This window comes from Rhipicephalus sanguineus, chromosome 11 (assembly GCF_013339695.2).
Source record: "Rhipicephalus sanguineus isolate Rsan-2018 chromosome 11, BIME_Rsan_1.4, whole genome shotgun sequence".
NCBI lineage: Eukaryota > Metazoa > Arthropoda > Arachnida > Ixodida > Ixodidae > Rhipicephalus > Rhipicephalus sanguineus.
This window is the reverse complement of record NC_051186.1, coordinates 112,339,443-112,353,360: the sequence shown is the minus strand read 5'-3', so window position 1 is coordinate 112,353,360 and position 13,918 is coordinate 112,339,443. Positions and strand designations below refer to the sequence as shown.

At 47.6% G+C, this 13,918-nt stretch overlaps 2 protein-coding genes across 2 annotated transcripts; both read right to left on the bottom strand.

Moving 5' to 3' along the window:
• Positions 1 to 3,510: 3,510 nt before the first annotated feature.
• Positions 3,511 to 4,590, bottom strand: LOC119375324 (uncharacterized protein K02A2.6-like). Its single transcript, XM_037645502.1, has 2 exons — positions 4,068 to 4,590; positions 3,511 to 3,932 (listed from the first exon to the last, which is right to left on the bottom strand). Exons 1-2 carry the CDS (start codon positions 4,588 to 4,590, stop codon positions 3,511 to 3,513), a joined length of 945 nt encoding a protein of 314 aa, XP_037501430.1.
• An 18-nt stretch (positions 4,591 to 4,608) lies between these two features.
• LOC119375323 (proteoglycan 4) lies at positions 4,609 to 9,346 on the bottom strand. The gene is made up of 2 exons (XM_037645501.1): positions 8,083 to 9,346; positions 4,609 to 4,763 (listed from the first exon to the last, which is right to left on the bottom strand). Exons 1-2 carry the CDS (start codon positions 9,344 to 9,346, stop codon positions 4,609 to 4,611), a joined length of 1,419 nt encoding a protein of 472 aa, XP_037501429.1.
• Between the last annotated feature and the right edge of the window lie 4,572 nt (positions 9,347 to 13,918).

Sequence of the window (13,918 nt, the reverse complement as noted above, 5' to 3'; positions counted from 1 at the left end):
TTGTGGGACACAATACCACCAATCTGCCTCCTACACCACACCGCCAGCTCCTCAACGGGACGCACTTCCTTATATCGATGTTATACCAATACCAAAACACATGCACATTGAAATTATGTTAAATGTTCCATTAAAAAAAATAAATGAATATACGACTTACCTGTCTGTGCAAAGGCATCCTTGGCTTTACGTTTAACACCTGAAACAATAAGCAACCATGAAGTAAGTTGCATCACCGACTGCTGAAAAGAAAAACTATTTCCAGTCCTGTATCTTGAAGAGAATAGCAGCAAGGGTGATTTGTACTAAGGCTTCCCAAGTACAAGGTGAAATTGACAAAGCTGTCCCGTTGCACAGGTTTTACACATTTTACAATCCATAATTTCGTGAAACCATCAGCACGAAACCAATAAAAAACGCTATCAATGCTCTACCCTTCAGCACACTTTTCAATCGTAGCATGTTACAGTCTAAGTAAAACACTTCAAAGATTTCATGAAAGACACTACAAACTGTTACGTTGCTCAAACGCCAAGTTAATGAAAAACTTGAAGTTTATGTAGTAGAGACACTGAAAACAGACACTTATCATGCCACACCAACAACAATCTCTGTAACAGACAAACACAAATGTTAATTAATATTCGCACAAAGCAACATCCCAGTAATGGCAGCTTTAATGACCACTGCCGCCATTCATCAGCTACATGAGTTAATTGTAACGCTGCAGGCAGGTCCCGACAGGCTCAAGAAACCTGGCTCTTAAAATTGGTTGGAGACCTTACATCATGTTTGCCTTAAATGCAACACAAATGAAAAGGATTCAGAGACAGATTTGTTAACTTTGCGTTTCAATAGTTTATTAGAACATGTGCGATAACTACGACATTTGAAAGCTAATACTATTTCTGAAGTCGAATTCGGCTTTCTTTCAAATGCAACAAATCTTCAAATCAGTTCAGTGGCTGTCCTGTGCATGTGTGTGTGTGTGGGTGCTTGAGACACCCAAGCAATTCTCAACTTTACATGCACCGGATTAAAGAAATCTGGGTTGACCTCCCAGTTGAACACGTCTCTTAAACACTCGTGCTAGCCTTTATAATCATTCACTTGGCAAAACGGGGGTCACGCTTCCTTTTGTGCTGAAGCCTTCGTGTTGGCATGTCCTTGTTTAGGCATGGCAATTTTACAAACTTGATTTGTCGAGTTTTTGTTTCCTGTAAAAGGCGGCGTATGTTTCTTCCCATACACAAATCTACAGACACGAGCAGACTCAAAATCCACGACGTTAAGCTAAGCAGGTGTGTAAAGGCCAGGCCAACATGCCCCCCAATCTTTAGTCTCCATTTCATAGCTTACCGAGCCTCTTCTTAAAGGGGCACTGACACATTCTGGTCTCACGTTTTTTTTTGCTGCAATGTGTTGCTCGGGGCTTGTTACTCATAACACGGCACATCGTTTGCTGCCGCACGCGACAGGCTCCCCATTACTGACCAGTCCCAGTTTCAGTTTCAAAGAGCTTCAAAAACGGCAAGCCGCCGGGTGCAACTATCAGCACTTAGCGTGTGCAACGCTCGACCGCGTCAGCACACAGAACTGTGACGCACTTCCGCACGGTCCGCATCGAGAAGTCCTTTCGAACAGGGAACGGGAAAGCAGTGTCGCCAAACACAAAACAACACGTGTGCCGCGGCCAACGGACTCGCGAGCAGCCACCGCGTAGTAGTCTGCTGGAGCAAGCGCGGCAAAAAGAAAAATGGCGGCTATGACGTGACCATAACTTGTATTGACTGCAGCGTGGTGACATGACGGAAGTAGGGGGGTCATCGTGCGTCACTTTTGAGGGGGCGGTGCTCGATCGCGCACGCAAACTTCAAAATTCATGTAAGATACCTTACAAGCTATGTTGGCTGTTGATATTTTGCAGACGTTATACGCATGTTCACGGGAATCGATCCCGCAGGCAATCTCGGCCGCGAAGTTTTGTGTCAGTACCCGGGAGACGCTGCTCTTAAAATTGTTTTCTTATTTCTGATAGATTTTGATGGAACTTGGTGAGTTTGTGTATATTTGTGCGCTCATTTCAAATATGTAATTATTGTTCTAGTATATTGAGTAGTTTTTAAAATACGGAATATTTTATGTGCCTTTCGGGGAGCAAGATTTTTTTTTTAACTGAGAGAGTTACAAAGTAAATCAGCATATCACAATAATCTGGAATCGGAACTGTGTGCAATGGAACGAAAATTGATTTTCTAAACACATTTGAACAAAAGTTGTGCTGCGTGAAACATTTACGAGTGCGTCAATTTCAAGCTGGAATTTCATTCGCGAATGTTCAACACACTAACTTTTCCTCTAATCAGCTTAGAACACCCATTTTTGTTGTAGTACTGCACTCAGTTTTGATGTACAGGCTCTAAAGCATCATTACATAACCTGAACGTGCTACAAAAAAATGATTAGTGCATTGAAGTTGTACGAAAATGCATACACTGCTTCATTAGTTACAGAACATGGAATTTTAAGACTAACCTGTAAGCTTTTGTCAACTCTTGAATCAGAAATACGCAGAGGAAGTACACTCTTAGGTACTTTGGCCGACTTGCAATCAAATCCTGCCAGTCGCCTGACTGTATACCATGTCCTTGGCATGTAAAGTGAACTCTCACTTGTACGAACATCGGTTTAACGAATATTTCCGAATAACGAACCTTTAGAAAACCCCCGGCCCTTCTCCTATGCATTCTATGCGAAAATCTTCCAGTTAAACAGATTTCTGAATAGTGAACATTTCGGTTGAACGAACTTGACCCGCGGACACTGGCTCATTTTTTAAATCAATTCAACGAAGTTAAAGACTATGTGCAGCGTGACCGTGAGCTTGGAAATAATTACCAGTGCTCGACCGGAACAGGAAGAAAAAGAGTGCGACGAGGAAGTTGTGGCTGAGGCAGGTTCAAATCCTGTATCTCTAGCCGAGGTTGTACGGTATATTAGCTTGTTGCGAGACCTCGTGTCGCAGCAACAAGCTGTGCCAGCGGCAGTGCACAGACTCTCTGGACAGCTTTGTCTCTTTTTGCCCTTAAAAGGGACACTAAAGGCAAATATTAAGTCGACGTTGATTGTTGAAATAGCAGTCCAGAAACCTCATAATCCATCCATTACTTTCCGTTAATCCACCCGTTTCGTTTCGGACCTTGCGGAGGCCGTCCGAAACGAAACGGATGGATTAAAATGGCTGCCAGACGGCTTGGATTGGATTGAAACGTACGCACTCGAGACTGTTTCTTGCGTATCCGTCCATCCGTTTCGTTTCGTCGTGGCGCTCGTCACAGCTCACATTGACCAATGGCGTGCGACTCAAACGGACAGACCACCGCCTCCGTCCGTTTTAGGAATGCTTACAAAATACCACCACAGATGACTGTAGAGCCAGCGCGAGACTCCTCGGCGCAAAGGCAATCGGCCGTTCAGTGTCGTATTCATCGCGGTGGGCCAGAACAGCACCTACGCATTGCAGATCAGCACCAGGGGCTTCTTGGGATCGTAGTGTACCAGAACAGCTGCCGATGCGAGTAGCTCCTTGCTTTGTTGAAAAGCTTGTTCTTGATCATTTCCCCACACCGATGGTGCCTTGGTTCCAAGGAGTTGATTTAGAGGATGCAACACGTTGGACAAATCGGATAGAAAACGCTGATAAAAGTTCACTAGCCCAAGGTAGCTCTGCAGTGACTTGACGTCACTTGGTCTTGGCGCCTTTAGCACAGCCTCCATTTTCTCGGGATTTGGGTGGAAACCCGCAGACGTGACGACATGACCCAGGTATTTGACCTGTGGGGCAAGAAACACACACTTGTTCAGTTTCAGCTTCAGTCCAGCCTCCTTCAGGCGGCCTAGCACTCGGGCCAGGTTTTCCAGGTGATCCTGGTCTTAGCGTCCAGTCACCAACACGTCATCAAAATACACAACGTGTCTCAGCCCCCGCAGGAGGTTGTCCATTTCCCTCTGGAATATCGAAGGTGCTGACGTTATGCCGAAGGGTAAATGGGTGTACTGGTACAAACCTCTTGGTGTGCTGATTATTGCCAGCTTAGTTGACTCTTCAGCAAGCGGCACTTGTAAATATGCATCCTTCAGGTCAAGTGTCGCGAATTTCTCCCCACCACTAAACTTGGCGAACAGGTCCTCAACTCTGGGTATGGCGTTTTTCTCTGGTACACTTACTAGGTTCACTGTGGCCTTGAAATCCCTGCAGATGCAAATCTGCCCGCTTCGTTTCAAAATGGGCACAATCAGTGCAGCCCCCTCAGAGGTCTTCACAGGTCGCAGCACGCCTGTGCATTCCATGCGAAGCAGCTCGTCATTTATGTGATCGAGCATCGCGAACGGGACAGGGCGAGGTTTAAAAAACCTAGGCTTCGCATTATCCCGAAGGGTGATCTTTGCAGCGACGCCCTTGAAAGTGCCCAGTTCGTCGTCAAAGACACTGCGGTACTCCGCAATAACGTCCTGAATAGACAACACTGCGTTGACATCCATTGTGCTGCAACGTTCTATTCCCAGTTCTTTCATCCAGCCCCGCCCCATGAGGGATGGGCAGCGGCCCTAGACGACGTGCAGCAGATCGTCGCACTTCTGGCTGCCAAGCCGCACGGATACAGCCAGGGTTCCTTTGACAGGAATGAGCTCGCCCGAACAGCTTTTCAACAGGACAGTGACGGGTCCAGGCGCGCGGACTGGAACTTGCGGCGAAAGGTGTCCTCCGAGACAACCGACACACTCGCACTCGTGTCAAGCTCCATCAGCAGGGAAATTCCATTCACGGAAACTTCGACACGGAATGGCTGCGTATCCTCAGTTACATAGCGACATCTTGCTTCCATTGGCAGCACTGGGTGTACGGGCCACCATGCATTCCGACTTTGGTCCTCCACCATGCGCTGCAAGTGTACATTTCGTACACTTGCGGCGCATAGAGCCGCTTTTCAGTTCCGTCGCCCCCGGTGCCATCCGGCGTGCACATAATTTTTTCTTCCCAGCCGGCGGCGCCTGTCCTTTGGTGTTCGTTACACTTTTCTTCCCCTTACACACATGAGAGAGATGGCCCTTGAACCCACACTTGTGGCACACACTGTTCAGATGACGGCACTGCGTCACCAGATGCTCGCCGCCTCAGCGAAAGCACAGAATTGCCGTTCCTTCCCTCCTTGGCTTCGATGAACCACGTGACACGGCGTTCGTCACCGCGACGAAAGGCATGTCTAGCGCCATGTCTAGCGTCAAGTCCGGTTGCTCCAACAGTCGTCTCTGTACAGCTTCATTGTAAATGCCCGCCACAATGCGGTCACACAGCATCCTGTCACGAAAGGTGCCAAACCCGCAGTCGTCAGCGAGTTTGTTCAAAGACGCAAAGTAGTGCGCAGCCGTTTCACCCGCGTGTTCTATAGTCGAACTTGAAAGTAGCAACGACTTCCGATGGTTTTGGCGAGAAATTCTTCCCGAGAAAATCAATAACGGTCGTCAAGCTTGCGTTGCACGGCTTCACAGGCGCCAGTAAATTCCGAAGCACGGTGTATGTGGCCGAGCCACAACACGTGAGTAAGACAGCTCTTTGTTTGCCATCTGGCACGTTGTTGGCAATAAAGTACTGTACAGTTCACTCCCGGTATTTGTTCCAGTTCGTCTGCGCGTCTAACGGCTCCAGCTTGCAGACGCCAGGCATTTCCAAAGTACAGGAACGCAGCCCAGGGCACCAGCGGCACTAGAACAAACGGCCTCCACGCAGCTCAACGCGTCTTCCTCGTCGCCACTGTAATATTGAGAGCATCCCCACATGCAACCGGAGAACGAAAGCGAGCGACCACACAGACTCCGGTGCCCAACTGCCTTTATTTCAGTTCGCACGCTCCGCAAACTGCGCCGTTGAAATGTGAGCCATTAACGAATGATGTGGCGCCATCTGTCGTGCTCCTCAGCCAAACGCATGGCGAGACATCACACTTGATCGCATTGAGAAGCTTCAAAGGGCTATGCATTTTGGAGACGAGTTTCAGCCGAGTAGAGAGGAGCCCAACTTTAACACAGCCTACAAAGTGCGGCCGCTTACGTGTATTGCAATGGTCAAAGGTCACTGTTCCAAGCCCAAACTGTGCGAAGTGAGCGATTGAAAATCATGCAATAGGTTTTCGCAAACTGTGTACAGTGCCCTGCTACTTTATGGTGGCAAGAAATTGTTTTGTAGACTTCCATGCGGGAAAGACGTGTCGATCATTGCTTAGGAGTGTTGGTTCCCTTAAGGTACATATATATGGACCTATGTGTCCCAGCCTATAACTTCTTTCTTATAGATGCAGTTATCTTTTTAACTGCTTTTTTGCTCCTTGCAAGGCCAAGACAAGCAAAATACATCATTGTATCATGTTTCCAGTCTCGTTTTCTTCAGTACCTCAGGGGGTTAAAGGAGTACTGACAAAATTTCAAGAGATAACATGTGGGATAAATTAGTGTGGACAAACACGCATCATCCACAAAATATCAAAGGATAATCTAGCCTAGAACATATTTAAGATCAACTGTAAAGTGCGTGTCGCGCCGCTGCATTCGAACCACACCTTTGGTTTTAGTGTAAACAAACGACTGCCCCCGCTTCACGACTTTATGTTGGCTGCAACAATCCTTGCAAGGGCTCTCTCCTAGCAGACTTTTTTGACGGAAAGAGGGGTCCAGACTTGGACGGGGGTACAAAGGCTGATGTCCTTGCCTCGGCAGTGCAACTGTGGGGGTCTACACTTTGGGTGCGGGCCGGGCAGGCAGGTGTGGCAGGTGTAGTAGAGTCATTTTTTTTGCTCTGTGTCATGGCCAAAAATTTGGGGGGGGGGTGTCACGGGCCCATTGTGCCACCCCCTAACTACACCACTGCTCGGAGGGTAATATAGCAGCACCCAGGAAGCCTTTGTTGCAAAGAGTTGTCAATGCCGTGCACGTGTGCACACGGTTTCGTGTGCTCATGTAGCCAGCTATGTTTACACGAAAACCACTGGGTCCCGCGTCACCCTGCGTTCTCTGAAATTGACTGGGCACTATAATATCAACTCCAAAATAACAGTCGTGTGCTAGAGCAAACGAGCTTTCCCACCATGATAATCGAGTCGTTAGCTACCTAGCTACCTATAGCTTCTGTGTCAGTGCTCTTTTAAAGGGGTGGTGCCATCAAATTTCGAGGCTGTAACAAGCCTGTTGTGGGTTTCCTCTGTATGCAAGGACACTCCACATGAAGGGTCGGACACGACAAACGTTTAGAATATATTTTAATTCACTTCCAAAGTGTACCTAAATGCCCATTCTCCCGATCGAGACCCATCGTTAGTGCGCCAACACTGACGTAGGTCTATAGGAGGGGCAACAAAAGTTGTAGTGACGTCACAGCAGATCTGCTGTAGTGACGTGAGTGACCTCCGGACCTCCGCCGCTGAAATGAATTGAATTTTATTTGGTCCCGAGAAGAGCAAGTAAGGGGCCTCTCCAACGTACGTACCAGCAAAGCATCGGTTGCTGCATCTCTCGCCGAGTTTCGATTGCTTCCTGGCTAAGTGCTTCACAGCCTTGTGTGGTCACGTGACCAAGCCCCCTACACTTATACGTCACTGCCCAACCTCGGCACCCAGAAACCAAAACCGAAAGTTGTCCACATATAAAGGCGATATTAAATTATTTAGCGAGAATACATGAACCTTGGTGCGTGTATCATATGGCAAAGAACGCAGAAGCCACAAATTTGGTGGCACCACCCCTCTTATGGTCAAGTGTGGCAGCTTTGCAAGTACAGACAGGTAATTTTGCCGACAGTAAATTGATTTCCTTTTCAGTGCCACTTCAAGCCGACGCTCAAACCGACAAGTGCCATAACCAGTGTGCAGCTAATTTGACCTGGGCAACGAGCATGGCAAACATGCAAGAAATACTTAAGATTGCACAAGCTCTTCTCCAATTTCATGCAGTGTAAAATATTTCTGCCTGAAGTCACTCTCACCAGCAACATGGTTTACCAGCATAAACTTTATCCGAAAAATGCACTCTCACCTTTGGGTGGCATAGGGGGTTCCTCGCCGCGCCTTTCGAGCAGCTTGCAGACCCTGGGACTCTGAGCCTTTGGGGAGCTCGTCTCTGAACCTTTTGCGGCCGCAGCCTTCAGACTGTTGACAGCAGCCTCCACTCCGTCACTCTCCATCAAAAGCTCTGGCCCAGGCCGAGTGCTTCTTTTCCAAGATCTCCCCGAATTCTGCCAGAAATTGTACGTGGGTTGTTTAACAGTTCCGATGGGAGAGTCGTCCACTGATGAGGGATCCGGCGTTCGATACTTGTACCTTCGCGTCTCACGAGGTTTCTCGTCAGGTTTGTAATCTTTCAGTGCTTTAGGCACGTACCAGTAGCTTCTCTTTCCCACAGGTGCCCCTTCGGGACGAGCGCTGGGCCTGCCGAGCCTAGCCTCGGCGGTCTCCGAGAGTGGGCGCTTCCCGGGCGTGTGAGAGCGCTGCGAGGATTTTGGGCCATCTGGAGTGGTGGAAATTCCTGACCAGGCCCACGGGCTTTTTGCTTTTACGAGTTCCGGATACACTTCTTTCATAAAACGCTTATAATTTGCACGGCAAACCGCCTGCTCGGCGAGGGCTCGTTTCTCGGCACGGCTAAGCGGTTTCGGCGATTCCTTCGGGCCCGTGGTGGTCCGAGGGTCCCGAGAGGTCGACGGAGGCGGCTTGGGTCGTTTCTCGTTCCGAGAGCAGACTGAAGCGCTCGTTGAACTCGGAGACGGCACGCGCTTCCTCTTTCCCGCACACCTGCTGCTGTTAGCCATCTGTTCGAGTCTTTGCTCTGAATTGGCTGCGGCCGGTACATTCCGCTTTTCTTGTAGATGCGTGCTCGTGGTGTTGCTCTCGGGCTTGCATGATCTTGCTTCTTGTGGCTTATTTGCAGTGGGTCTGATACTCCGAAAATAGTAGCGAGGCGAGCGATCCCCTAGGGGCTCACTCCTTTGAACTGTGGTGGGACCTTTACTTCGGCCTTGGGGGGCACTGTGTGTTCGCGTTCCTTGATGTGCAGGAACATCTGAGCACTTTGCCTCCCCACCGGAGTTCCCAACACCTTTCGAGAGCTTGGGTTTCTTTTGGGCACTGCTGCCACTGGACTCCGAGACGGCAGAGCTGGAACCCCCAGACGACAGGCGCTTCCTTTTGTGGCCACTCGTGCTGCCGCTAGCCACGTGCTCCCCTTGTAGCCCGGAATCGCCTGCACCCGGTACGTTCCGCTTTCCCCGCTGAAGCACGCGCGTGGTTTTCTTCTGTGGCATACTTGTTGCTTGCTCCGATTTCTTTGCCCTGGGCCGCAAATTGTAGCGAGGCTCCTTTTCTTGGACTGCGGTGGGAGGTTCACTTAGGCCCTGGGGGACACTGCTCGTTCGCGGAACAGCCGAGCACTTTCCCTCATCACCGGAGCTTCCAGGGCCATCCGAGCGTTTGCGCTTGTCTTCGCCACTGCTGAAAAAAAAACATGAGATGAAAGCAGCATGAATTAGTGAGTTTCTCTCTCTATTGGACTATCCTTTAAGCAAATGGAACAGCTACTAAATGTCAGCAAGTTACTATTTTTAACAAAAAAAAAAAAGCTCCTTGCATTAGGTAGGCTAAGTAAAAAAAAATTCAAAGATTAAAAAGTAAATCACGAAAACATGGTCCCAGGCACGTGATCACCATTAAGAGAGTACTCACATAACATTCAGAGAGGAACAAGATTATCGGATTTAAAAAACCTACATCTACTGACAAAATTGCTGATGTACGATGCTGCGGTCAGTAAGGAAACCAATTGCGGGAATAAATTTTTCCGACTCCCAGTGATACTACAGAGAACTTCTGATTTGGAGCAATTATTGGAGCAGCAGAATTTTCATTTTGCAGCACTTTAGAGAAACAGATTTCCATCTTGGAGCACTTTAGAGCAGGATATTATGCATCTGAGAGCACTCTGGAGCAGCTAATTTCACATCCTAAAGTGCACTGAAGAATCGAGTTGCAGTTACATTGAAGCACTTGAATAATTATTATAGGGTTCTTATGAAGAGCACTGCCCACTGGACATTGTGAAGTCTCCAAAACGGCAGGGGTTCAACAATGTTACATATTTCTCTGCACCGATAGGTCGAAAAATCACTCAGGAGCTGGCTCATATCGTCAGTTTCAAGAAGCACTAATTGAAAAATAGGCGCATACAGGGTTCGTACAGGTTTCCAATAGAAAAATTCAAGGACTTTTCAAGGACCTTCCAAAAAATTTAAGAAACACGATTACAGTAAACAGTAAATTTTATTGCACAACACAAAGGATGTTTACTTCACTTATTGCACAGTTTTACTACATTAGAAGCTCTGAGGCTCAGGGCAGGTCCTTCAGCTTTTTTTCTATTTATGTCTTAATGCTGTCAAGTTCATCGGTCTTGACTTTTGCAGTCTTTCGCAGGCTGTTGGATTTCACTACATGTCTGATGTCCCCGGTCGCTTCTGCCTTTTTGGCAAAGGCATCAGCAGAGGTTATAAACAACTGCTTCCAGTTTCTTCCTCTTCAGCTGCATACATTCAAGCTCCTCAATAATCAAGCGTCTTTTTGTTTGATTAGAATTTTCCTGCCCCTTTTTCTTTTCCGATTCTAAGTGTGCGCCATAGTGCTGAATCGCTGCGGACACAGCCGATTTGAGCTCTTTTGTTATGGCGACATTTAAGGGGAGACACTGGTCTCGAAACGAAAAGTTTTATTATTGGAGATATTGTAATGAAATTGGGTGTGTATATGTATTTCTTCCTCCTGTTTTCAAAAATATAATTAGTTTTCATGTACTTCAATTAGTTATCAAATTGTGAGAGCATAAGTGAAATCTAATTAGGTAATTTCTTAGGGTCATTAAGACACTTTCCCTCAGTATTTTTAGGTTCTGTTTAAGATGCAGCTGTAGCCAAAGACCTGCCATGTGGAGCTATGCTATTTATATTGTCACTGAGATATATCATCATATAAGAACTTTCAATTGTATTGACATTGTGTAATCTTGAAATGCAATTAGCTCACATTATTGTTCACAAAATTTCATATGTTCATCTTAGCCACAAAAAAATAGCATAGCTCCACAGTCCTATTTCTTACGAATTCAACGGTATAAAATTTATCAAAATTACCTTACAAAAACATAATGAAAAGATCCGTAAGGCTGGTCAAGTTGGCAAAAAATGTGAAGCTGAGAAAATCGCGTTTGAAGATTGACACGCACTGTATAAATTTCTAAAAGGAACCTTTAACCATAAATTTTATTCACATGTTCCCCATCTGTTTCCCTTCAAAACAAAACAGAAAGTGTCTTGTTCCACCGAAGGAATCATATCTAAAAAAATTTTCCAATGTGCAAAGCATGATCAAAACCCCACCATGACAAGCGGCTGGGGGGTTCTGGAAAAGCCATGGGGTATGAGGCTCAAGCGACTGGCTGCTCATGTCTTTTCAGTCTTTAGGAAGAACCTTCTAGATGTTAGGCAGCATGTTACCCTGGGTAATAGGTTGCTATGCTTGAGAGAATACCTTCAAAGTAGTCCAGGACTGTAATCTTCAGTTGCACCCGTTTTGTGTCTCCTTGCAAGTCTTTTTTGTGTTGGTGCTCTTCAGATGAGTTGCATTTGCCTTGCGTAAACGCAGAGAGTCTTTTTCTAGGCTGTGGTCCCAGGGCACAGCCGAGACAAATGTTTGAGTAAACAACATGGTCAATTACAAGGCCAGTGTAGAGCTCAATGATGCAGCCCACACCTATGTGTGAGCTCCGACCTCGCGTCATCCATGAGCCGTCGAACACAACATCGATGTTCCCTATGGGGTTCAGGAAGTCTGTATACAGCTCTTTTATTACTGCCACACTAGCAGCTTCACTTTCAGTCGCTGTGTTTTCGCAGGCTTTCACTAAACTTTTTAGGTGTCCCTGAAACGTCTTGTGGTGCAAGCCTCGGTGCGAAAGGTTCATACACGCACAAAAGTCCGAAAGGGCAGTAACACCTTTGCCTATCATCTGTATCCCCTTCATGGCCCTCATGTTGACTTCGAAGGGAGTGATGGTGGCAGTTCCGCTCACTCTCGGAGAAGAAAATTGCTTCTTCTCGAAATCACAACTGCTGCAAGAAAAAATAAGCTTTACCGCAAGGCCGTACTCCTTGTCCGTTGCCTTCCTCACGCTGAGACTTTTTGCGTCGCATTTGTCGCACTTCGCTTGTGCAAAAAAGTTATTCAAAACTTTCATATCGACGAGCAAAAAATCGGTCCCGGCGTCACCGGTCTGGCACTCCGCGCTTACTCCAAGAAGGTCGAACTTGCGCTGGGTAGCCGACTTTCCAGACAGAACGGTCTTCGTTTGCGCCGATCTCTCAACTCGCTGCGCCTGCTCCGCCGTTGAGTAGTACGCGGCATCAACCCGAAGTGTTTCGCTAGTCGAACTTGGTCCCACGGTGTCGTCAGTTGAAGTTCCCGGCAGGTCCAAAGGGTCCGGCCGCGACTCCAACTCCGCTGCCGACGGTGCACTTGTAGCTGGCGCCTTCTTGTTCCAAGCCCGTTTTTTACGGCTTCCAAAAGCTCGTTGCGTCGATGGTTTCAGACGAGAGTCTCCAGGCATCTCGATCGCGTGGAAAAACTACCGGCACAAAGTAGAGACACGGTCCGTCGAGAAACACGCACGATCGCAAAAGCAGGCGCACACAAACGGACAGCCACGGCGGAGAACCAAACACAAAGAAAAAAAAAATGACGTGTCGGTCGCGCCAGCCAATGGGAGACTCGGAAAGGCGCGCTTGAAAAGCGCGCCGCGTGAGAGCCAATCAGTGGCCTGGAAACGACCTTCAGAAAACCCGCGACGGCGGCCGTTCTGCTTGAGCGACGCCATTTTGAGATGGCGCAAAATGTGCACAAAGAAAACAGCTTCAAATCTAGCCCAAGATGGCGGCGCTCGGCCCGCTGCAACGCTCATGGCGCGCGCGGGAAGTTCGAACAAATTTCGTCCTTTTGGGGACATTTTAGTGCTGCCGGGGTGCTTTGAAAGCCGATTTTATCGCGTTTCCCGACCGAATTTAGCGTTAGCAATTTGAGAGTAGGTGCTCAGAAGTACAAACGCCTCGAAAATAAGCTTTGCGAAAAATCGATTTTTTGACCATTTTTGACCGTTCCAAGACCCGCGTCTCCCCTTAAAATACCACCTGCCCTCTCCACTGAGTCACATATGACACGCATATGAACGTGAGAAAGAGAGCGAGAGAGAGAGGGAAAGAACTTTATTGAGACCCTGAGGAAATGGATCATGGGAGCCTTATGGGCTCCCTTGGCAACCAGCACAAGTGCACATGGGAGGAACCCACGACGCTATAAATCATCAAATTTTTTGTGAAATAGGGAAGCAGCAACTATGCCATTATTCTTCATTCTGCGGAGAACCGGGGTATCCGACAAACACCTCCAAGGCATTATGTGCACTTTGCTGATGCTGTCGCTGATGACGAAGAATTATGGCAGAGCGCTTTGTAATGGGTTGGAAGCATTCAACAACCCACTCATTGCACAATTAACATTGTGTGACCCCTGCTTACAGGATTCGCATTGTGTGACGCCACGATTATTTTACTCTTCTACCACACTACATTACATATATTAATGTGGTTCCTACCGGACATGAAGCCTGTATAGGGTCTTTTTGCAAAACAGTTTCAAGCACCGGCATGGCTCTGAGCTAGAATACTGGCCTCCCATGCAGAGGGCCCAGGTTCGAACCCCGTTCCATCCTGCATATCTTTCCTTATTTAAAGGGGTCGTGAAACGTCCTCCAAAAATTTTCAACTACGTGTGAATTC